The sequence below is a fragment of the Lissotriton helveticus genome, chromosome 1_2 (genome assembly GCF_964261635.1).
Source record: "Lissotriton helveticus chromosome 1_2, aLisHel1.1, whole genome shotgun sequence".
NCBI lineage: Eukaryota > Metazoa > Chordata > Amphibia > Caudata > Salamandridae > Lissotriton > Lissotriton helveticus.
Window position 1 is genome coordinate 116,037,249 of NC_136058.1, and position 25,068 is coordinate 116,062,316.

The 25,068-nt window shown below is 42.8% G+C and overlaps 1 protein-coding gene across 1 annotated transcript in view; it reads left to right on the forward strand.

Annotated features, from left to right (window-relative positions):
• LOC144798817 (cytochrome P450 2J2-like) overlaps positions 1–25,068 on the forward strand; it is a 266,692-nt gene that overhangs the window by 79,715 nt on the left and 161,909 nt on the right. The window contains exons 3-4 of the mRNA XM_078669866.1: positions 3,236–3,385; positions 22,354–22,514. Coding sequence (XP_078525992.1) covers positions 3,236–3,385; positions 22,354–22,514 — 311 coding nt within the window. The remainder of the gene's footprint in view (positions 1–3,235; positions 3,386–22,353; positions 22,515–25,068) is intronic.

Below are 25,068 nucleotides of genomic sequence, written 5' to 3' on the forward strand. Positions count from 1 at the left end.
AGCTGTCCTACAGTCTGTGGGCCTTGGGCTTCGATTTATAAAATGGGTCTTAGCTGGATATGCGGCGCCCCGGGCAATGGTGGGGGTAAACGGGACAACATTGCAGACTTTCCGTATTGAAAGGGGAACTCAACAGGGATCTCCCTTGTCCCCGCTCCTTTTTGCACTGTATATCGAGCCATTTGCTGAACATGTCAGAGCAAACACGGAGATAGTGAGAATGAGGATGGTGTAGGGACAATAAGTTGGTGCTTTACACTGATGACGCCTCGGTGCACCCAACAGATCCCCTCTGGTCTCTACCTAGGCTTGCTCTGGAGGTGGAGGCTTTTGGAGCGGTGTCAGGTTTTAAAATTAACATACAGAAATTGCAACTCCTGAACCTCACACTCCCAGCCCCGGAAGTCGAAACTCTGCAGAATGTCTACCCATACCCTTGAGCCTCAAAGGGGGTGACTTACTTTGGCCTGCACAAACACCCTACGGTTAGGCTTATCGGAATTACTACATGGAGGAAAAGTTTGCTCAAGGCTCTGGACCTTCCCAGCCTTTAAAGAGACAAAAGTGATAAGAAGTTTGTGAGCATGTATTCCACCTTTTTAAATACTTCAGTTTGCTCCCATCAATGGGTTGTTGAAATTTAGCTCCATAAGACACAGCAAGACCAATTAGGTTGAGTGAACAAGATTCCTTTTATTGATGGATTTCCACTGAGTTTCCTCCATTTTCACAAATCTTTATTATACAGATGTTTTAGATTTTAGAAAGACAGAACAGCCGACACATGTTTCACCGTGTATGGCAAGTAAAGCCAGGGCTTTCTCAAGGCTTTTTTTGTTCTTTGCAAGGTAGCATGAATATCACAATTAGTTATTTCATTTGCACATAATATGGCAGACACTGCCAGCGTATGGAAGGACTATACGCTGACCTGGCTCGGGAGGCTGCTGGCAGTAAAAATGACACTCCTGCCTAAGATACTATATTTTATGCAGACTTTGCCCCTTACTCCCCCCTGTTCAGATGCTACCCAAACTACAACACCAGCTAGACCGCTATATTTGGGCAGGGAAGAGGGCACGTATAGCCAAGAGACTGACATATCTCCCACCTACTTGTGGAGGACTCGGCCTCTAGAATCTCAAACACTACTATCAGGAGGCCCTGCTAAGGTATATGGTGGAATGGAATAGACCCTTAACAGAGAAGCACTGGTGCTTCATCGATCAGGCTATCACAGGCATTCATATATGGATGATTCCATGGCTTCCTAAAGCGCACTGGCCTCAGGTAGCATATATCTCCCCAGTACTTCGTGCCACAGCCAGCGTCTGGGACGTGCTGGCGGCCCGAAGAAATTATCCACGAGGCTCTCTCCATTTGCCCCCATCTTGGGAAACCCAGATTTTCCACCAGCATTACAGGGCTCAGCATATATGCCATGGCAACAAGCAAATTGTAAGAGGGTGGGTGACTTCTTTGATCACTTAGGCATCATGTCCTTTCGGCAAATACAGGAGGGGTATGGGTTGCCATCGGCAGCACAATGGCAACATGCTACGATTCTTCACTGGGTCGCGCAACCAACACCGAAAACATACGCAAGCAGGTCCTTCTACCATTCGTGAAATGGTTTTTCACCAGACACGCAGACAGGAAGCTATTATCGGACATATATGCCTTCCTGAAAACATCGCAGCTACAAGCCAAAACAGAAGTGCAGGTGAGGTGGGAGAGAGAATGTGGTAGGCAGTTCGCACAAAAGGAGTGGCAAGAGGACGCTGCTGCAGATAGTTCATTACTGGTATTACAAGCCCGAGCGTACAGCACACTGGAAAAGGGGAAGTGATCCTAAATGCTGGAGAGGATGTGGAGGACACTGATACATTGACGCATCTCTCGTGGCACTGCCCTAAAATACAGACATATTGGCAGGAGATCTTACACGCTGTAGATGAAATGTTTGATACTGAGCTAAGTACCTACTACTAAAGCATACCCTACACCCATATATTCATGACCTCCCCACTATTCCCAAATTCCGCCCCTAGAGGGTAAATCCTGATGGGCGACCTAGGTGAACACAAAATCATGAAAATATATCAATCCCTTATTACAAACACCCTAGCACCCTGGATACCCTGGCTGACTGACCTAAGTTCCATTGACGATGACTGGACAGAAGCATTAGAAATTAATCACCAAGAGGGGCTGCGATTTCTACCTGCCTAAGGCTCATACAATTCAAGTATCTCCATATGACATACTATACTAGATACAAATTATGGAGGATGGATCTGATTGCATCCTCACAATGCCTACGCTGCAAACAAGACAAAGGTACAGTCCTACACAGATTTTGTCATGCACTGCATTAGACTGCTTGTGGCGCGGCATGATGATTTGCCTAGCAGAGGTATTGGTATGGGATCTTCCCAGATCCCCAAAACTTCTACTATTACACTGCACGGAGGGAAAAGGGGGTTATAAATATAAACAACATTTGCTATTTCTGGGTCTCTCTTTGCCCAAACGCGACATCTATAGACAATGGAAAGAAGATACTCCACCCGGTATCGGAACCTGGAAAGGGGCATGGACTTCAATATGGGACTAGAACGCACAGTTTTTATGACACAGGGATGCCGCCAGAAAGATACCAACATTTGTCAACGATGGGCTGATCACAGAGGCTTGTCATTGGAACCACACACTATACCCCACCAACACTTAGACAATGAGATCATATCATACAACAAGATCCGTCCCTCAGAAAGACCCGGCACGGGTAAAGGCCTCTACCTGAAGGAGATGTCAGGAGGGAACAGGATATAAAAATCAGAGTTCGGATGCACATCGTTTTCTTTTATAGTTTTGTTACATTATGTTCATAGCCGGTGAGCACACGGAAATTGTAGATGTACTTCAGAATGGCGGTAAATGTTTCACTCTGTCCGAATCCATCCGGCCTGCATTGAATCAAACTTCAATAAAATATGTTGAGGAAAAAAAATCCAGGAAGCATAACAGATCAAAATTATGGCTTTTTTATTTCCATTAAGAAGGAATGAACGTGGACCAAAACATAACCAAGCTTCTATTATTGCTGACATATGAATGAATAGAATCAAGCGCTAGACAAATTTGATTTTGGAATATTTTGTTTAGAGTTCCTTCCATACAAAGCTAGACTTAAATTGAATATAATAGATTGAATGTAATTTTGCACCCACAGGGATAGTGCATTCTAATGGACGTAACTGGAAACAACAGAGGAGATTTGCTTTATCAACCCTGAGGAATTTTGGAATGGGTAAAAGGAGCCTGGAGGAACGGATCAACGAGGAGCTGAGATACCTAACAGATACAATAGAGGAAGAGAAAGGTGAGTGCCCTAGAAGATATATATATTAAGTAGGAAACACTTCCCTGGAGTGGTTCTTTATATAAGTGAAAAATATAGTTTAAGCGGGAGCCATCAAACGATTGCATCCTTGGAAGAGATCAAATAGTAGGTGTGCCCATGTCAAGTGCGCTCACAGTCTTACACTCAGGTTTCCAGAGGGATGAGTAGGTAACAATAAGTCAAACAGATGGAGATAATTTCATGTGATAATATGTATTTATTGTTCACATAAATATTGTATTTATTGTTCACATATGATAAATACCGGACCAAACCTTTGACAGACATACTACTTAATGTGAAACCTGTTGGCTGAATTATAATCATAATATCATACGATTGTTATCAGAAAAAAATCAAATGGTCCTGCCAAACAAGAGAATGTGCTAATCACCACTGGGTATGGGCTCCCAAGCAGCAAGGCCAAACCCTGCCTTTAGTTATATCAAAAGAAAGATGCCAGTGCTGCTCATCTGAATCCTAAGAATATTATATCATTCTACACATACGAACAAAACACTATGTGAGAGGAGTTTGATTATTAGAATCAATCTTTCTAATTTTACATTTTATTTCGATTTATATTTTCAATTAGTTTTTTGACATTTCAATATTTCAACAAAACATTTCAGGACACATCACAAAAAAAGGGACATTTTACTCAAACAATATTTCTCTTCTTACCCCATTCATCCTCATGTTCTCACTAACTAACCATACCATACATACTCATTACACATTCAATTTCATCATACTTTATTCGACAATTAAGTCATAAAAGCATACATAAAAACATACATAAGATCACAATATTTCAGTATAAAATTCCATTAAAAACCATTCAATAAATATCTAAGATTTGAATTAAACTACTTGTAGACAATTGTCGAATATCAATTATTTGAATGCATAAAAACTAAGTTCATGAAACCAAATCCATCATTTTTAACAGTACAGGTGGTATTGCACATAAATTACACAAATTGAGTAGGCCCACATATTTATACACAGTCTACAAACAATAATCAGAGCCCTTCTGCAACAAGGCGCATACGGATTACCCAAGCCCATTTCAGAAATTTAGCCATGGCAATAGCAATTGGAGGGCTGGGATCGCTACTTAAAATTCTTAAAGCCTCAGTGTACCTTCGTGTACCAATCACTCTGCAGATAGGCTTAACCCACATGGCTCTGGGTGCAGAATATAAGGGGCAAAAAAAGAGAAGATGACTTATTGTTTCTCGTTCTTCACCACACTTAGGGCATTTGTCCCTACCGTTTTCCCCTGCCCAATTGGCTGTAAAAGACCTAACTCGAAGGGAGCCTACTCTAAATTGAAAATAGAGTTTACGGTCCTGATTTTTCTCTATGGCGTCCCAATACAATTCCAGTTTCGGTTGGGCCTTAAATTCCAGGAAACGGCCTGTTAGGTGTGAGGAAGAACCCCTTATACATACTTCTGCATTTATCATCTCCCAATAGCTTACTTTCAAAAGTTTCTTGGAAGGGAATATAGCGTTTGTCGGATCGTCCCATAGCTCTCACAGTCCCAACCTAGTTAGTAGGGACCGAATGGACTTCAGCCAGTGAATTTTTTGGGAGCCATCTTTTGTCATAATCTCCCGTAAGCCCTGTGCATAATGTTGGAGTTCCTCTGTGGTCCACAATCGGCACCAATACAGCAAGGGCCGTAGAGCGGCAAGGTCCTGGACCGCTTTTTGCCCAAGATCCCACATTAGAGGTGTTAATGGAGTACTTATAGGGACCCTAGTTTCTTTACACAAAAATTCATTTTCTGCTAGCGTCAGATTTTTCAAATTCTGGAATCCCCATAGCTCAGCACCGTACAATGTCGAGCTTAGCACCTTCATCCTATAAATTTCCAATAGTGGGCTAATGGGCTTTGCTGTTGATAAGCTAAACTTTTTCAGAAGAATACCAGCCTGCTGATGATGTTTTAGTACTGCGATATCTAATTGGTTGGTCCACCCCAGATCTCTCTGGAGTGTGACCCCCAGATAAGTGAAGGCATCAACCCGCTCTAGTGGGGCGCCATTCATATACATCACTCCTCTGAAAGGTTTAGCATGCCCAGATGATATACAGCCATTTAGGACCATAAACATTGTTTTTGCCGTGTTTATTTCTAGGCCTCTCTTCAGGCAGAAAAGTTCAAAGCGCTTTAAAGCGCGCAGGAGCCCACTTGGTTTTTTTGACATGATCAATGTATCGTCCGCGAACATGAGGATCGGGACCCGCTCACCACACATAGCCGGGGCATCGGTAGGGATCAGGGAGAGGAACTCAGCCACCCCATTCACGAAGAGCGAGAACAAGGTCGTGCCATGACACAGCCTTGTCTCACTCCCCGCTCGACCGGAAAGGTTTCCGTTACCTCTCCCTGACGACCCCACCGAACCCGTGCGAAAGTATCCTCATGTAGGCGGACGATTAGGCTCAATAGTTCAGGCACCATCCCCAGCTCTGCAAGGACTTTCCACAGGATTTTGCAAGGAACAAGGTCGAAAGCGGCCCTTAGATCAACAAAGACCGCGTACTAGGTGCCTTTCTCTAAGATCACAGTACGCCAGTATAACATGATAAACCTAAAGACCTGGTCTATAGTACTTGTTTTCGGGCGAAAGCCAGCCTGGAGGTGGCTCAAGATGTTATCATCATCCATCCAGGACTGGATTTTGCCCAATACAAGTCGACCCACAATCTTTTGGATCGAGTCGATCAGACTTATCGGTCTATAATTAGCTGCTGATGACTTATCCCCTTTTTTGTACGCTGGCACTATCTCTGCACCTTTCCATGATTGGGGTACCTCCATCCCTTGTGCAATGGCATTTGCCACGTACAGGATATACATCCTCCAATGGGCTCTGTTATTCAAAAATACATCTGCGGGCACACAGTCCATGCCTGTGGCACGACCCTCATTAACTAGGTCTAGTGTCCTGTCCACTTCTCCTAAAGTGAAAGTGGCTTCTTTATAAAAGGCATGGGCAAACACCCCCTCGCTACTGCCAGCTACACTGCTGGCATATTGGGGGCTAAAATACTCAACCCATGAGTTTTGGTCAACATTATTTTGAGGGCTCTCTTTATGCCCCCCCCTGTCCCATTTAAAAATATTCCCAAAAAATGTGGGGGTTTTAGATTTACATGCCATTTTTAGATCTTGCCACCAGTTTTGTTCCCATTCCTTTTTTGCCACATATTGAGTTTGTCTATAATTTAAACGGGGCAGCTTTATTTTCCTTAGGTCTTTAGTCTTTAGAGCGAGGCCTAAGTCTCCCCTAGCTTGGCGGCAGAGGTCATTATACCAAGTTTCTCCTTTTCTAAACTGGGATCTAGTGCCTAGGTTGAGTTTGCAAAAGTTGGGTTTGCAAAAATATTTTTTTAATTTAGCAAACAGGCTATTGTGAATCTCCATCAGAGGTTGATGCGAAGGGCCTAGCAAGGTGACCTCCGCAATAGCTGCTAATGCTCCTTCCAAATCCACACTAATGTCAGAGATAATTTCCTGATGCCCCACAACCTGGCACCACTTAAGGTGGCGCTCATCATTTGATAATACCAAATCAGATAAGATTCGTCTTCCAGGAACCACATTCTTTTTACAAAATCCCAAATTAAACAATGCCGAAAGAGGGTTGTGGTAACTCTCAGTACGAGCAACCACCTCCATATCTAGGAGAGTACTCCACAACTTAAGCGGGACAAGCAAATAATCAATATTACTTGCCCTTACACCATTGTCAAACGTTTCCTTTCCCATTTTGTCTGACAATGTGCGCCCATTAGCAGCCCTTAGCTGGTTCCCCATACAGAGGCCCTTCATCTGTATCGCGGCCTCTGTCCATTTTTTTATAGGATTAGTACCCAGTTGTGGAATGCCCCACCTAAGGTCCTCCTCCTCTGTTAAACCAGTATCGTCCAAACCGAGGGGCTCAAACCTAGTATTAAAGTCCCCCGCGATTAAAAATAGTGTATTGGGGGGAGTAGCCTGTAACAGTGTATCTACCATTGTAACCACATCAGATTTCTTACCGCCCGGGAGCCCCCTTGCATATACATTGTAAATATAAATTCTTAAGTCATTTGGAAATTTGAGTCTAACAACTAAAATGTCACTACTTGCCACCGAAAGCTGCTGAATGTGGCATTTAAGACTCTGTCTGACCCATATGACCAGACCACCCACAGGGCGACCTTGACTTTTTTTAACTGCTGGGACAAACAAATTCAAGTATCCCACTTTATGTATGGCCTCAGTTGTCCACACCTCCTGGAACAGGCATATATCAAAGTAATCAATAAATTCCTGCCAATCAGACAAAATAGTTTTTGTCCCTATTCCTGCCACATTCCATGAAATTAAGGAGGTGGAGCATACTGGCTCTTTGGAAACTGGAATCATATCGCCCCCAGTGGGATCATCACTGAACCTCTGCTGTACAATGTTCTGGCATTCCAGGGGATAAGAATCATTGTGTAATACAGTACTAACAATGGCTGTATCATTATGACCAACATTATAACCAGCATTGCCCACCTTCACAATATTATCAAACACTGTAACATTACATCCTGCATTACATCCAGTATTACATCCAGTATTAGCGGTGGCTTTGGTGGCTTTAACATTAGAACCAACATTGCCCTCCCTCACTGCGCTGTTTCCCTGTATAATCGCTAGGTTTAGGCTCAGGTACAATTCTCCCTCATCCCTATTCGCCTCTTCTGTGCTACATAAGGCGAAACTAAGATGTGCATGATGTCAATCGCAATCCGCCAAGCCAGAGAGAGCCTCGAATCTATTAAACAACCTTACATTCCCCAATGAGCAATAATTTGGTGTGGTGCCCTGCTGGAAAATATCTCTTTCAGAGGGAACTGGAGGGCCATAGAAGTAAGCAAGTGGAAGAGCCTGAATCCCAGGGGAGTGATCATTATAAGGCCAACTACAAATGTGATTAACACATCTGCAATTTCTAAAATTAATAATAATACAGTCCCCTGCGACAGTCTTACATCTTCCTCCAATCCAATTGACTCTTCTAACACCCATGATCTCAGCTCGCATATTAATTGGCAATGGACGGTACTTGTTAAGCCAAAAGATACACTTATGTTTAAGATCAAGATAAGATTCCTGCTTCCCCTGGGCAACTGGTGGGACCCCCACCAACACTACTACAAAAGGGGCAGATTGGGGAGGGAGATCAATGTACGGTAGTTGGGCGTCCTCATGGACCAGGGATAAGTGGGGCTGATTTTGTTGTCTAGCTTCCCTCCTTCTACCATTGCCCTGTATTGTTCCACTATTCCCTACCAGTGGTGGCTCAGACCCTACTTTATTTAGAACCGGTGGTAAGGCTTTAGCAACATTCTTTGCCTGGGGACGTCTATTAGTATGTACTGTACTTCCATCCCCTGCCGGCACCAGAGGCGGAGGGATAGCAGGGGGCACTCCTTTACTATGCTGACTTGCTTTGTCCCCCTCAGTCATCATACCGCTAGAGCAAAGATCAGTTGTAATATGCCCAGATGATGTTGCCGGGCGTGCAGCAGTGGTACTGTTCCTCAGTCCTGCCTTCTTTTGTGCTTGTGAGAGGGAAAGTTCAAGACATACCAGTCTGTTTTCTATTGAGTCCAACCGATCATGGATAGGATGGCATATCTTCTTAATAGTGCCCTCAAGTTTTTTCCAAAACAGAGGGCCCAAATCAGGGCAAGCTTCCACCCCCGCAGAGGTCACATTCATATTATGAACATCTTTATCTGCTAGACCAGTCTGCTTGGGGCTATGTGGTGGAATTACCACCAAATCCTCTTGGGTAGCAGAATTTTTAGCACTTTTTGCCTTCTTTCCCCCCATGTATAGTTGTGCTCCAGGTCGCTTTCTTTTTACCGGTACACCCCCGGTTTGACGTACCATTCCCAGTTTTGCTTGGCTAGCTGAGCGTGTTCTTATATTAGGTGATGGGGCTCTATTTATATCCTCTTCGGGACCGTTGCTATTAAGCGAGGCATCGCATGTGTCAAGAATAATGACTTACTGGGACGATTGGGGTCTTGCCTCCACTCCCGACGGCGGGAGCGTCCCCTCTATGTCAGCGTGATGGCTCAATGGCAATCTACTCCTCGCCAGAGTGCCAAGGGAAGATCTTTTATCAAAGGCGATGTCCAGAGAGAGCCTTTTCTCGGTCAGCTCTATGTCCTTTGCCAGGGCTGATGACACTCTGATCAAAAAATTATCTAAAGTGCCCATTAGTGTGCCCCCAGTCGATTTCCTTCCGACAGTCCCCTCCTCGGGCATAGCAGCCATGTTTGATTACAACAGGTGGAAGGCTAGTGTAACTGCACAGCCAAATATGTATGGACCCCAAGGTATATATTGATATACTAACCTTGGTGATCTAGACTCCGGTTGTTAGTGGGGTGGCCCGTCCCGTTCTTATCCGTGCTTGAACGGGCTTAAACAGGCCCGCCCTTGGCCCGGGCTTCGCCCGGCGTCCCGCTACGCGGGGCTGGCCGCTGTTTAAATGCGCCTTCTGGCGCTCTGAAGGCGTGTGTTTAGCGCGCCGCCGCTGAGCCTGCCGGGTAATGTAGTCCCGGGGCGGCGGCGCAAAGCTTTGTGTCCTCTGACTCTTGGCGGTGGCAGCGCGATGTCCTGGGCTCTGCCGTGACTCCTGGCGGTGGCGGCGCTGATGTCCCAACTCTCAGCAATTCATCCAAAAGCAATCTAAATCACGAACAGCTATGTTTTATATACAATTTATATACAAATCAAGAAACCATAGAATAGCATTTAACGACATAAATCATTATGATTGGGAAGTTGTTCTGTTTTCTTATGGTTTCAATGTAGCGACGTTATATAAGGAGGTCTACGCGTTTCGAACTCGTTTTAATATCGAGTTCTCATCAGGACCATAGGCTGTAAATGTAAAACAGGGGGACTTATATTAGAAACGTCATTTTATCAAAAAAGCTGATTTTAGCTCAACACCCAGCTCTCTACTTCTTACCTCTCTAAATGTCAAATGGGAGGAAATCCTTAAATACACCAGTATCCGCGGAGCGGGACCACCTACATAACAAATATATACACGATGTTTATCTCGTCTGACCACACGCATGTAAAGTCAGTCACACTCTCAGATGTACTTACTAATGTGGGGTGTTGGTTCGGATCATTCTGTAGGGAACCAGAAATGACAGTGTGAGGGGAGCGACCTTCATCGTAGAAGTAAATCTCCTGTCTCACGCAAAAGTTAGTTGGCTTACCAGTGTTTTATGGGGGCTGATGCTCCTGTGATGTGTGGGGGGGAGAACAACGATTATAATTCTCAGGTTCCCAGTGCGCCTGTAAAAGTTGAAGAGAGAAGCGTGTCAGGACTCGTTTGGGTATTACACGAGCCTCGGGACTGCATTCATTTGTCCGGTGGGTCGTACCTTTTGATTTCGGCGTGTCCCGGCTTGGTCCCGTCTCTCAATCTCGGAAGGACTGCTCGTTTCTGCTGATGTATCCGGCTGTGTCGTGTCACATGACTTACTGCTGAAACACGAGCACCATCTTTGTGTGGTCGTGTTTACTCATATCTCTATGGGCATTTGTGCATCGTGGGGTGGTGTGATGTTATTCTCATACATACATATCATTTATTGTGGGTGGATCGTTTCATTAAAGGATACCTCCTTGTAGGCGGATTCTCAAGTAACTAACGGGGAGTCTTTTCATATGATAGTGTGGTGGGGGCCATCTTGAATAGGGAACCAGTCCAATGGATTATGTGTTGATTTTTGGTGGTCTGTGTTCTTATGGAGCATAAATGACATTGGTATTACTCATTATAATTTAAACATCTCAGAAAGTTCATTTAGTCCATTTATAGCTGTATTGAATCTCACGATCATCATTGCTTCCTTTTTCGAAAGTTTAGCGTCCAAATCTCCTCCTCTTGGATCTTTTTCGACTTTTGTAATCACAGTCCATCGTAATTCATTGTCCCCATGATTGTACATTTGCCAATGGTTGACCAATGGGGCATTCGGCACTTTGCGTTTTATCCGTGATTTATGTTGTTGGATTCTTGAACGGATCTCTTGATTGGTTTTGCCAATGTATAAAAGATTACATGGACACTTAATTCCATAGATCACGTATCGTGATTTACAATTTGTAAATATGTCGTGTTTCCATGTTAAATCGTTGTGTTTGAAAATTGATCCTTCTTCGGTGGAGTCACAGCAATTACACCCTCCACATCTGTGGTGACCCACAACTGGAGGTAATCCAATCATGCTCCTCAAATTGGGTTGTGTTTTTTTTGGTAGCGCAGCTCTTACCAATCTGTTAGCCAAACTTGATTCTTTTTTGAAAGCGAAAAGTGGGGGTTTATTCAAATCTTCGCTTAAGTTTTTTACTAAGTGCCAATTGTTATTTACCACCTTTTTTAACATGTTGGAATTGGGGAAAAATGTTGTGACAAGTACTGTTCGATCCAATTTATTTTTAGCTTTTTTATCCAATAGATGCTCTCGTGGTGTCCACCAAGCTCGTTTTTTGGAACGTCTGAGTAGTTTTTTGGGGTACCCACGTTCAATTAGGTTGGTTGTCAATTTTTCCGCATGTTTTTCATATTCTTGTTTATCTTGACAATTTCTCTGAATCCTTAAATACTGCCCGTTGCCAGTTGTATGATAAATTCTGTAGGAATCTTTTGGGTATACAGGGACGTTATGTCCATTGTTACCATCCAGTCACTTGACTGGATGGTAACAATGGACATAACGTCCCTGTATACCCAAATACCACAAGATGAAGGGATACAGGTTTTAAAATCCATATATTTGTTATGTAGGTGGTCCCGCTCTGCGGATACTGGTGTATTTAAGGACTTCCTCCCATCTGACATTTAGAGAGGTAAGAAGTAGAGAGCTGGGTGTTGAGCTAAAATCAGCTTTTTTGACAAAATGACGTTTCTAATATAAGTCCCCCGTTTTACATTTACAGCCTATGGTCCTGATAAGAACTCGATATTAAAACGAGTTCGAAACGCGTAGACCTCCTTATATAACGTCGCTACATTGAAACCATAAGAAAACAGAACAACTTCCCGATCATAATGATTTATGTAGTTAAATGCTATTCTATGGTTTCTTGAATTGTATATAAATTGTATATAAAACATAGCTGTTCGTGATTTAGATTGCTTTTGGATGAATGTGTAATGAGTATGTATGATATGGTTAGTTAGTGAGAACATGAGGATGAATGGGGTAAGAAGAGAAATATTGTTTGAGTAAAATGTCCATTTTTTTGTGATGTGTCCTGAAATGTTTTGTTGAAATATTGAAATGTCAAAAAACTAATTGAAAATATAAATCGAAATAAAATGTAAAATTAGAAAGATTGATTCTAATAATCAAACTCCTCTCACATAGTGTTTTGTTCGTATGTGTAGAATGAAATAATATTCTTAGGATTCAGATGAGCAGCACTGGCATCTTTCTTTTGATATAAATAAGAGAATGTGGCACGTTCTATAGAAAAAGTTAGATGTCTACTAATAGTATGTTAATTAGTTTCTGTGTGCACATACTCAAACGTATTATTAATTTACTCAAAGTCAAGATGAAAAAAAAAGTTCAATATACCAAACATGGATCACAAAGGGAGACATTTCATTAAGGCCGAAAGAAACAAAGTGAAAAATAGTTTTTCAAAATGTTTATAGAAATAATTACCAGCTGATTATGCCATCAGATCATTACCCTGAAATATAGAAGAAAATGTATAGATTTGTTTTCCAAATAATGAAAACAACATATGCGAATTTACAATATTAATTTGCTTTTGCACATTGACAAAAAAGATCATTAAGTAAATGTTACAGCGCATACAGATTATCGAGTCACTCAAAGTGCACAAATTAATTCTTGCATTTCCAGCCATCAGAGTTCACATTTGTATAATATCTTAATTTATGACAAACCTGTTATAAAGAACATTTCAGTGTCTCCTAATAAGATTTTACTTGACATTTTTATTTTTTTATTTAATAAATCTTGTTATTGACCACTTGAACAGGCAAGTATTCAAATGTTATCAATACCCCATGAAGCCATGGTACATTACTCATATTAAGCAGTCCTCAACAAGCCGAAAGCCCCCAACTAAACAGAAACCCCGACCCAAACCAAGACGAGGCAGTCAGCTGCTATCATTCAGCCATTTAATAATGCACCAAGAACCCCCCCCCCTTAAAACTACAGCAGGGTCCGTCACCCTAACCCTCTCCAGAGGCCTAGCACACCATCCTTCTGTGTCATCCCCAGCTCATCATGGAGACCCACGAAACATCTCCCTGCATGCCCACCCTGTCGTCTACCACTGTTAGATCCCCTTCTCTGCAGTCTTCCAGGAGTGCTATATTTACTCACATTTCCCAGGACAGACCCGGGCTTTGTACACCAACTCCTCTGCCCTCATGCACCATTCCAGATTATTTTCCCACTCTCACAGTGTGGATGCGATGGAACATCCCCACTTCCGAACAACGTCCTGCTGTGCCACATCCAGGGCCACATTGAAGAAGAGCAGCGTATACATTTCTAGCTTTTGCTCCCATCAGATACCCAGGGTAATCAGTTGAGGTGTGAGCTGAATCTGTGCCTCTGTCACCTCTGACAGGCGTATCCTCACTTTTTCCAAGAATGTCCTCACCGGAGGGCACTCCCACAATGTATGCAGCAAGGCATCCCTCTGACTCTACCCCTCAAACATAAGGCGGACCCTTCAAGCCCCATTTTGTACAGCTGCTCTGTGCAGTAATTTCCGCTCTACCAGATGGCAACCCGCTCGAATTGCCTCCTCCCTCGGGTAGGGGCAGGCATCCCCCCAAGCGTCATCCTCCAGCCTGCCCAGGTCCTGCTTTCACCCGTCTCTTATTATATCTGGGGACAGACTCTGGGCCAACAACATTGTGTGGATCTATCAGATAGCATGATTATTTAGGAGGGTGTGGGGGGTGGTGCAGGGGGGGAGGGGGAGGGGGAGGAGTGCAAGCACCCAGGGCCGGCGCTAGGCATGGGCAGTGTGGGCAGCTGCCCAGGGCCTCGCGCTCAGGGGGTCCCCTGCTTCCCTGTGAAAGGGCACGCTTTCACAGTTAGCCTCCAGGGCCCCCTGCCCCACGCAATCAAATTACAAATGCGAGGTGTCTTGACCTTCCTGTCAGGGTGTGATGCCATTCCTGGGGGCGCAGGGGTGGGGGGGAAGGGACAAACAAAGTAGGGACTGCACCACAACTGGGCCAGCAATTATGTGTGCTCACAGTGTCAGAGGGGAGGCAACACCTCTGCTAAGTACCGGCCATTGCCTTTCTTCATTTTGTTGCTAGGTGACAGAAGGCCCCCTTTGTTAGCAGAACCAGCTAGACACAGGTAAGGAAAGGTTAGTGAGGAGAGGAGGGAGCAGCCAGATCAACTGGCTCGTGTTTACTTTTGTATCCCCTATTTTTTTTATGGGAATGTGCATTTAAAATGAATGTAGAACTGTCACGGTAGTGTTTTACGAAATGCTTCTTTACTGCTTGGAGGCCCAGGGGAGGGGGCCCCCTTTCCCTGGGCCTCTAGGCACTAGAGCAAGATCCAGGAGTGGGGGCCCCCTCCTTGTGCCTTGTAGCCATTACTCCCTCTTTCCTTTTCTTTGTCCCCCCACCAAAAAAAACACGCTTGCTGGAAAGGTTTTCTTTTTCTGACATTTTTCACTTTAAATGTGCTCCCTCGGGACGGACAGAAATAAAAGGTTAAAATTGAAAAATAACTAACGCAAGACAGTGTGGATCGAAAAAAGTGGCAAAATTGATTTTATTCAAACCCAAAGCACATTAGCGCCACTTTAAAGAGTTTGCCAGTGAAGCGCCACTTTTGTTTTTGTGAGATGGGGCAGAGGCAGGGTGACAGAGGCAGAGTGACAAAGGCAGGGTGACAGAGGCAGGGTGACAGACGGAGGGTGACAGACGGAGGGTGACAGAGGGAGAGAGACAGAGGGAGAGAGACAGAGGGAGAGAGTTAGAGGGAGAGAGTTAGAGGGAGAGAGACAGAGGGAGAGACAGGGAGGGAGAGAGATAGGGAGGGAGGGAGACAGAGGGAGAGAGACAGAGGGAGAGAGAGAAAGAGATATGGGTATGCTGGTCTGGTGGCTCAGTGGACAAAGGCGTCTGCTGCAGGGACCTGTGTGAAACCTCATGGACCACACTGTAAATTTGCCCCCCCCAGAGAAAGTTTGTGAGTACCCATGCCCTAGATGGTCAGTGGCCCTGTCATTGAGGTCACAGGACCCTTGAGCAGGGAGGCTCTAGGGCGGTGGGACCGGTGACATCGCACTGAGCGCTCACTTCGGGTGGGGGCGTCATCTTTGCAAGTATATTATGTTTTTAAAAGCACTTGCTGCCTCCTTCCTGGCCTCCAGCAATTTTCGGCAACAATAAAAATGTCATGATAACTCCAGTGATTAATGTTCCTCCTTGAGAGAGATCGAAGTTTAGTCTAGTGGAAGTTTTGACTCGTGGAAAGGTAGAGCAGAGGATTAATGTGCCTGCTGCAAAGAACATGTACCATGCAGATCACAAAGTGCACATATTGTAAATAAGTCAGTTAGTAAGTCAAAATCCTAACATTGAACAGTGAGCTATTAACTATCATCTAACAGCTGCATGCAAACTTCAAGGTATAAATTGGAGGGTTATGTTTTTTCCCCAGTCTTTGGTTATCTTAATGTTGCAAAAAGGGTTCATTTGGATAGAATTCAATTCTGGTTATTAAAGAGAACCTCCAACCATGGTATTATGTTCTAAATTCAGAGTTTGTGTTTATCCAGACCAATCACTAATAAACTATAATGCCTAGTAACATGATTGTCTGGTGACTCCTACACCTTGTAGTCCTTTGTCTTATATAACATTTCCTATACAGTGATTTAGACATTTATGAGAGATTGTCTCTGTATAATGTGTGTGATATACATTTCTCTGACACCCTACACTGGTATCAGTAGCGCTGTAAATCAAATGAAATGCATCTCAGTGAGAATGTGGTTATGGAGACTCGAGGGGCACTGTTAAAGGGTGGTAGTGAGGGAATCCGTGGCAGAGGAAGTAATTAGGGGCACTAACAAACATTGTTGCATAGGGCTCCACCAGCGCTAAAGCCGGCCACTTACATTTCTAACAACAAATCAAAAACGTTGATTTTTAAAAAAAAACTTACATCTGCAGCATACCTTCAAGTCAATGTTTGATTTAGTAGTGGTCTTGGTTGTTCTAGGTCTTTTTTATTTATGTACAATCTTAATTTGTTTGCAATGGTTTCTTGTAATTTTGTATTATATGTGTTGTGTTTTTGCACTCAACATAATTCGGGCAAGTAAAGAGCCCACACACAAAAAAGATTGTCCTACGACTCTTAGCATGTGCGTGTGGTATACTGGTGAGAAGATTTACGTTAAAAGAAATTACTTAGTATTAATGTCATCCTAAGGTGGCAGCATAATGACACAAAATGGTAAGGGAGACTTTTGAAATGTACGACGTTTGCTTTTGTGTAATTTTATATTTTGAATGATCCCGCCCCTCATTACCTCAACAGGATCTCCCCCTTTATGAGACAGGACTGGAATTTCTATCAAGCACTCATCTGGAAACGATCAGTTAACATTGAGCGAAAAAACATCCATCTTTCTAAGACCTGGAACTAGCTTTTCCATCCAATGTGACAAATGTAATCCATTTAATACAGTTTGAAAATATATGGACTTATTTCATTTGTATATTTATCTTTTGTCATTGTTACTGAAATCCACATTAGGTCTCTTCAGTGATGCCAAATAAGATCAATAGTCCCGCAATGTCACTTTCTGTGGTCACTTCTTGTGATGTTACATGCAAATTAGAGGGACCTCACATCTTCCCTTTTGCCCGGGGCCCCAAAAGTTCTAGGACCGGCCCTGCAAGCACCCGGAACTCCATAGGTGACTCCTCCAGTACATCAGAAAAAAGAGCCTCATGTTTTCCAATTATATGTCACATCTGCACAAACCTAAGATATTGAGGTTCTGACAGATCATACTCTGCCGACAGATCATACTCTGCCTGCAGCTCCTGGAAGGGAATCAGCCCCCGTCCCTTCATGCGTCCCTCACCATCGAAATTCCAAACAAATCCCAGAGTCTGTGACCCTCAATCCCTCTAAGCTTCCTGAGTGTCTCTGACTCCCACATAGGCATCAGCAGGCTAAGCCTCCCCTCCCAGCCTATAAGCTGCCCTGCCCTCTGCCATAAAACCATCACGAGGGCAGTCGTGACGGGAGCGATCATGTTCTCCCCCAACCATATAGAGCCCTCAGGGGCCCGCCGTGTAACTGACATCATTAGTTGTTCGGGATTTGTCACTGTTCGGACTTCGTTCTCCATTAGTATCTTTAGAAATAAAACAATATATAAAAATTAGTAAATTACACAGTTTACTATTTATCATCCAGGCTCGTAGGCCCTGAAAATGAGCATTGGAATAACCATCTCTTTTCTTCTGAAACTCTGAATGGCTTTTTCACGACGCAAACACATTTATGTACCAGCACCACATCCCCCATATAGGGGTGGAACTGGCCCTCGTAATTTACAACTATAGTATGAAACAATGAGTAAATAATATCAGCTTTCACTAAGGATAGCAGTTAAACAAATGGGCATCAATCAGGAAAACTTGGCAAGAGTATTTTTGGAATATAACAATAATACTGAATCATGTCTGCATACCAAAAAAAAGAAAATTTCAAATTATGAAGCAATTTCTAAAAACACGTAAACCAACATGAAAATATGTCATCATACATCATGGCTCTAAGGGTCACAACAGAAACTCATGAAAACCATGTTACATTAAATATTAATTGGTCGAATAAAACACATTAAAAATCATGTATTTAAGCCAACCTAATTGCCCTGTTTTAGTTATAACAATTTGCAAAGTTGTAATCCGGTGTTGTTCTTTAGTTCTCAGGTACCACCTCATCTATTAAAACCTATCTGTTGTGTACCTAGGAATTTGATGTGTTTAATAGCAACATTTAGTGTCACCGTAACCCTCAATGCTATATACAGTCCTCTTAATGTCCTACCCGGATCCTTCTTGGTACTCTCCCAGAGAACTCTTTTCACTGGTGTATTATTTATTCAAGGCTACAGAATGTCTTCCTTCCTCCATTGACAGTAACTGACTTCAGCAAGCCAGGGGGTGACATCCTGAATAACTTGTTGTATTGCTATGGTGCTTCCATGCATAGCTCCACATGCGTTGCCTGCCTCTCCATCCAATAGAGCACTTGTACAAGCTGCTTGGCAACCAGCATAAGCCCGCCCAATTGCTTCCATCCTTCTTTCCAGTCTTATTTTGGTGGGTGGCTACTCCCAACCTTTCAGTAGGGTGCCTCTTCTATCCACCACCTCCACCTCCCAGTCACCATTTACTCATAAAAGAATAGGTAGAGGGCTCCGTCTGGGGAACTCTATATTGTGCCTTTTAGGACAAATCTGATTCTTACTTCCACATAAGTGTATGGTAGTAAAGTGCAGTCTTTCTAGCACTAAAAGCATTCCTTTAAGTGTAAGAACCAAAGTGGTGGTGATCACATAGACAATGCAGCCCTCTTCCTGCCAACCACTCCCCTAGCTAAACCCCTCAATCCTCACACTTTTTAACCCATGATATGTTAAGGGCTTCAACATTTTGACCTCACCCTACAAGTTATAAAGTATTAGACATTTGAAGTCACAGGGCCAGTACTACGTTTATCAAAAGGTGATAATAGCAACAAAGGAAAAAAACCAAAACAAAATGTTGTCCTTTATACTATTAATGCTCGCATTCTAATCATCACATGCCATCTCCACTATCTGTGTTTGTCCATGGTCCTTCAACTTTTAGGAAGAGGGGACAAATCTGATATTCAGCTATGAATTTTGTAAGGTACATGAGATCAAATTGTATAAGGGTTTGCAATGTTTATTTACAGTTCTGAGGGCCAGATGTACTAACGTTTCTTGTGGGCGCAAATGGGTTTTAGACCTGTTTGCGACCGCAGAAAATGTGTGGCCCATGTACTAATCCTATTTTGTGAGTCGCAAATCAATTTGTGACTCACAAAATAGGAATAGCGACTCGCTATCCTGAAGGGGCGTTCCAAGGGCGTCCCTTCCTAATAGCGACTTCTGAAGCAATGTATGACTGTTTAGCGACCGCAATTGCGGTCTCAAAACAGTCGTAGTTTACCACCCTTCACAGAAGGGTGGTAAACGACTCGCAAATGGGAAGGGGTCCCCTTTTGTGAGTGGCTCTGGAAATATTTTGTAAGGGCAGGCAATGGTCCCAGGGACCACTGCCTGCCATTAAAAATTAAACTGAAAAGTTTCATTTTTATTTTTTAAATGCATACCATTTTCCATTAAGGAAAACGAGCTGCATAAAAAAAAGAACAGCAGTACTGGACATGGTGGTCTGCTGTCCGAGCAGGCCACCATCCTTGGGAGTGCCAGCCATTCTCGATGGGGTCGCAAATTACGACAGCCTCATAAATATGCCTGAGGCATGCAATTTAAAACCGCAATGGGAATCGCAAACAGTTTCTCAGACACTGTTGTGCATCCCAATTTGCGACTCGCAAATGCGACTCAATTTGCGACTCGCAAATTGGTGGGTCGTACATCTGGCCCTGAGTCTCTTACTGCTTGTACATTGAGATGTTTGAACATCTAGAGAGATTTTCTAAGGAGCGGTTACTTATTCACAGGTGGCAGCTTGACCCATCTGGACTCATATACATTTTTGTTATCTTTACATTCAGGAGACTCATGAAAAACATTCCACTTTACCGCCTGCAAACTCAACATATGTTTTGGAACATAAGGAAAACAAATTCAAGCAGATTTCTATCTTATGTGACAAAACATGAAAGGTTATACCCTCGCCAAGGTCTTCCTAAGAGCAAAGAACTGCATAGGAAGAGGTATTTAAACATTTAGATCCAGACTTACTGGGCCTTTCAGTTGTCCTTGCCTCGCTGTTGGATGTGAGGTCTCTACAGTGGTGAGGCAGCTATAGCCTCAAACTGACAAATTGCAGTTTAAAAGCTTGAGAGCCATGAATTGAAAAAACTGGGCAGGCTGTCTAACTAGGGATGGCTCCCTTCCACTGGGTGGAAACACTGACAGGGTGTCAATCATGAGATGGGTGAAGACTCCTAGTGACAAACTTGCAGAATTCAATGGGTGATAGGAACACTATCTCAAAACAGAAGTAACCTTCCGAAAAATGCACCACTTAATTGAAAGCAGATAGGGACACATGCATCAAGCTAATTACAGGTCGCAAACTAGCCGATTTGCAGAATCAGCCCCTTTGTGACCGGTAATTAGCCTTTTGAGATGCATTAAGCCCAAAGCCATTCACAAAATAGGTCATCGCAAAATTTGCAATTACCTATTTTGCAAATGCAGTTAGGGAATCCCAATTTGCGATTCCCTAAATGCAATGCTAAAAGCATTCTCAGAATGTGACTTTGCATTAAGGAATCGCAAATTACCATCAACTTCAAGTTGATGGTAGTTTGCAATTCCTTAGAAAAATGCACCAAATAGCATTTTTCTATGTGCTATGTGGCACACACACATGGCCTTAGGGCATGTGTGTACGCCACATGTGTACACATGCTAATTTTGGGGGTGCATCAGAGTGGTCTTTTGGCCCCCGGGCACCCTTGAAATTGCGTTCACAATTTGCGATTACCTATTTGGTAATCGCAAATTGAGAATGGTTTCCCGTTCATTCCTATGGGCCTCTAGGAATGAATGGGAAAGCATTCCCTTATAGTGAATCACAATTTGCAATTCGCTATTAGGAAGTGTGTAGGAATCGTTCTTTTTTAGCGAAACTTACATGCATAGGCAATTGCGATTCCTTGATAGCGATTCCTTAATATTCGCTATTAAGGAATCGCAATTGCTTAGGTTTATGCATGTGCCCCATAGTCTTTATCGTTTGAGAATGTTCTAATATTTGGTGGCACAACTCCTATGTAGAACTGTACAGATGTATTACTTCAAGTTTATGGTGGCCCCATAAATCCTAACCTTGAATGTCTTTCTCTGATTTATCAGTTATTGTATGAGATACTTAGTACAATATTGCTGATTTATGTGAAAGACATATATAAACATTTAGAATAAAATGTAATATCTCCACATTGAAAATATTTTCTCCATGGAGAAACCCTTTCTCCTACACCCTCTCCAATTTTTATTGTGTTCGCCCTCCAAATACATTACTCTTACCCTTGATGCAAGGACATAATCTCCAGCAATGTTCAGGGTGAATTTACCTTAAAAGCTTTGTAATTCTGCACAACAACTTCTAAGTGTGTGGGTGTCTACTACATTTTGCACAATTCCTCCACTCTGGAATATGTACAGACCAGCTGTTATGAGCACATTTACTCATTTAGTAACTTCCACTATGCTGTTGCATTTTTCAATGTGAGCCAATCCATTTATTAATGCAAAATCATATTTCCTTTTACATTTAGTATTTATAGAGTTCCGACCCTAAAATTTACAAGTGCAATAGTACAAGGCAACATGTCATTATTAGAACTGCTGCGCCTTTAGCAACCTCTTGAAGTTAAGATGTTGATCCATAGTGTGCAAGTTAGATGCTTAAACACCTTTGTGAACCTGACCAATAATCCATTATGTTTAAGCTTACGCATGAAGTGGCAGTTCCTGCTTGCATTAAAAATATAAGTACTCTCCATTACATTCAGCATCGTAAGTCCTAGGATGTAATCTGACCTTTATTTTGTTTACACTTCAATTTTAGGGCAGCCATTTGACCCACACATTTACATCAATAGCAGTGTTTCTAATGTTATCTGTGCCATAACTTTTGGAGATCGCTTTGACTATCAGGACCCGGAGTTCCAGGAAATACTTCATATATTAAGTGACACGTCAAAGCTTCACATGACCCTAACTGCTCAGGTAAGCAGAAGTTATTTCACTCTTGTACTTTCTGAATGTGACCATTTTTTATTGTGCCGCATTTAAAGTGATAAACTTTGTATGCTCTTTGTTCTGACATTCAACATACAGTATATAAGAGGTACCAACAGAAAGGCTCTGTGATAAAGCATATTGTACTTCTACTGGAAGTCCCTTTTTTTTACAGTAAGAACTTTTTTTAATGGAAAACTCAAATTATCTGTAGAGTTTGCCTTCTTTCTATATATATTTCCTGCTGAATACCTGATCTGCAGTGAATGAGAGAAAAGAGCAAGTCCACATTCCCCAAGGATGAAAGTCTTGTCCAACGGGATCCTGATAACTGCAGACCTTTATCCCCGGTGCTATATCTGGATAAGCCGTCTGATAGAACAGCCTTTTTACATATCCCATCTCTTCTTGAACAAAACAACCTCCTCTGACACAGACACATACAATTCTGACCTTGGCAAGGCAGTGAAATCACATTAATTGTTACCAGAGATCACCACTAGATAAGTGTTGACTCTAATGGTGTCACCACCCTTCTCCTATTTGACCTCTTGTCAAGGAAATCATGGTATTGTTGAAATAGATCAATTCTTACCTTGATACAGTCCACATCATCAGCCTTCTCCAATTCTGCTCTGCACCCTTTACTTCTCAGCTAGGCTTCCATCAAGGATCTACCACCACTCCCACACTCATCATATTATACCTGTCCTACCTTCTGCAGCTCACTCTAATCTCATCTGTAGAACTCATGCCTATGATACTCAGATCACCCCATGCATAGATACCCCACCCCTCGATCAGTACCATTAAAAAGTAGATCAGTTGATTCTATTTAACCATCTCAAATTGAGATTTTGAACTGTGATGCATGACATAACAATGATCCTACCACTGCTTGGCCCAAGGCATCTGACCACGTCCTAACCACTTGAATAAAGTGAAGAATGTGGCTCTGAGTTTGGATTTCAAGCGCTCCAATTGGAAAGAGGTTAATCAAGGTACCAAAGAGTTTCTCTGCACCAAAAGACTATGCTGCATGAAGGTTTTTCCCATAGGGTCCATGACACTATAATCATATGTAAATCATGTCTTTCACAGGCCAGTGAACTATAGTATAGATCTCCTCATTATCTATTTCAAGGGTTACAACAAATCTAGAACACAGTGACTAGAAAAGTTCCAAACTTGACAATATGCCCTGCACTGGCTACCCATGCAAGCTTTATCTATCTGTAGACACTTTATATCTTACACCGGCTTATCCTAGGAACAGGATCAATCTTCCTTTACCCCACACACAAAGTCTATTTCCAAAAGAATAATTTTAGATCAAGAAATACCCCACTTTATAATCCTCTACTACAAATGTACAAATAGTTAAGCTCTAGAGCATCATGAATAAGGATCAACCAATCATCTCTAATTCAGTTTAGCAATAAAGACCTGTGGACCGATGAATCACTGCTTTTTTCAGTCCCGAGCGTGTGATTCTTAATCTAGCAAGCTTTATGACCACAAAATGCAAGGATGCAATTCCTTTTGGACCTGTGGAAGAACAGAAAATGTTATGTTCCATATAGGTACCCCAATATCGGCTCAGGTAATGAGTGCACTTTTCACCTACATTCCACCGATATTACACTGCATAACGGTTCTTAGTACTGACCTTTTACCTAGTTATGGTAATGCCCAAAAGATGACATGGGGTTTTCTCTGAAAAGCTTCAGCCTAATTCATTATGCATGAGGATTCTTGGAATCCCAACAAGACACTGGCCTACCATCTCCTGCATAATAACTATGTGTAAGGGTCATTCCTTCCGTCATCCTAGTCTGACTTGACACAGCAAGGTCTATGCCCAGGGGATACCACTTTGGGTATATATACACCATATCTTGCTGAGGTAGTGAGAGGAGAAAAGGACTTCCATGCCGACACACTGACACGAGACGCTCAGTTTCCTGCACGCAGACACTCCAGCTCGCCGTGGTCTGACATTACTTGCGGCGTGCCCATCTCAAGACCAAGACCGGGTCCCTCAGTCTCTCACTTCAGGTAATGGGGTTGACTTTAGCCTGGAGGAATTTTTGCTTTTACACCCACATACATGCTAGGTACACTCAGGTACATCTAGTTAGGGTCACATCATAGGAGTACGCATTCTACTGTCATGTATTTTATATACTTGCCTGTATTCATTGTTTTGGCACGATGGTGAAATCTTCCATCCGTTTACTCTGTTAGTGTTTATATTCATTTATATCTGTTACTGTCTAGTGGTTGTTTCAGCACACCTATTTTACACTAGAATGACGCTGGCTCAATAAATGCTTATTGAAAAATGTCCCCACTGTTTATTCTGTGTATCTCTCTGAGACAAAGTGAGCACGAGTGACCGAGCGAAAAGTATCGCACTGTTTCCACGATCCCTGATGGGACAAGTTTGTCATGTTCGATAGTTGCCAAGAACTATTCTCTCCTTGGTAACAGGGGTTTCTAGTGGCACTGTGAGCTAGCTGGTATACAGGCTAACATACCC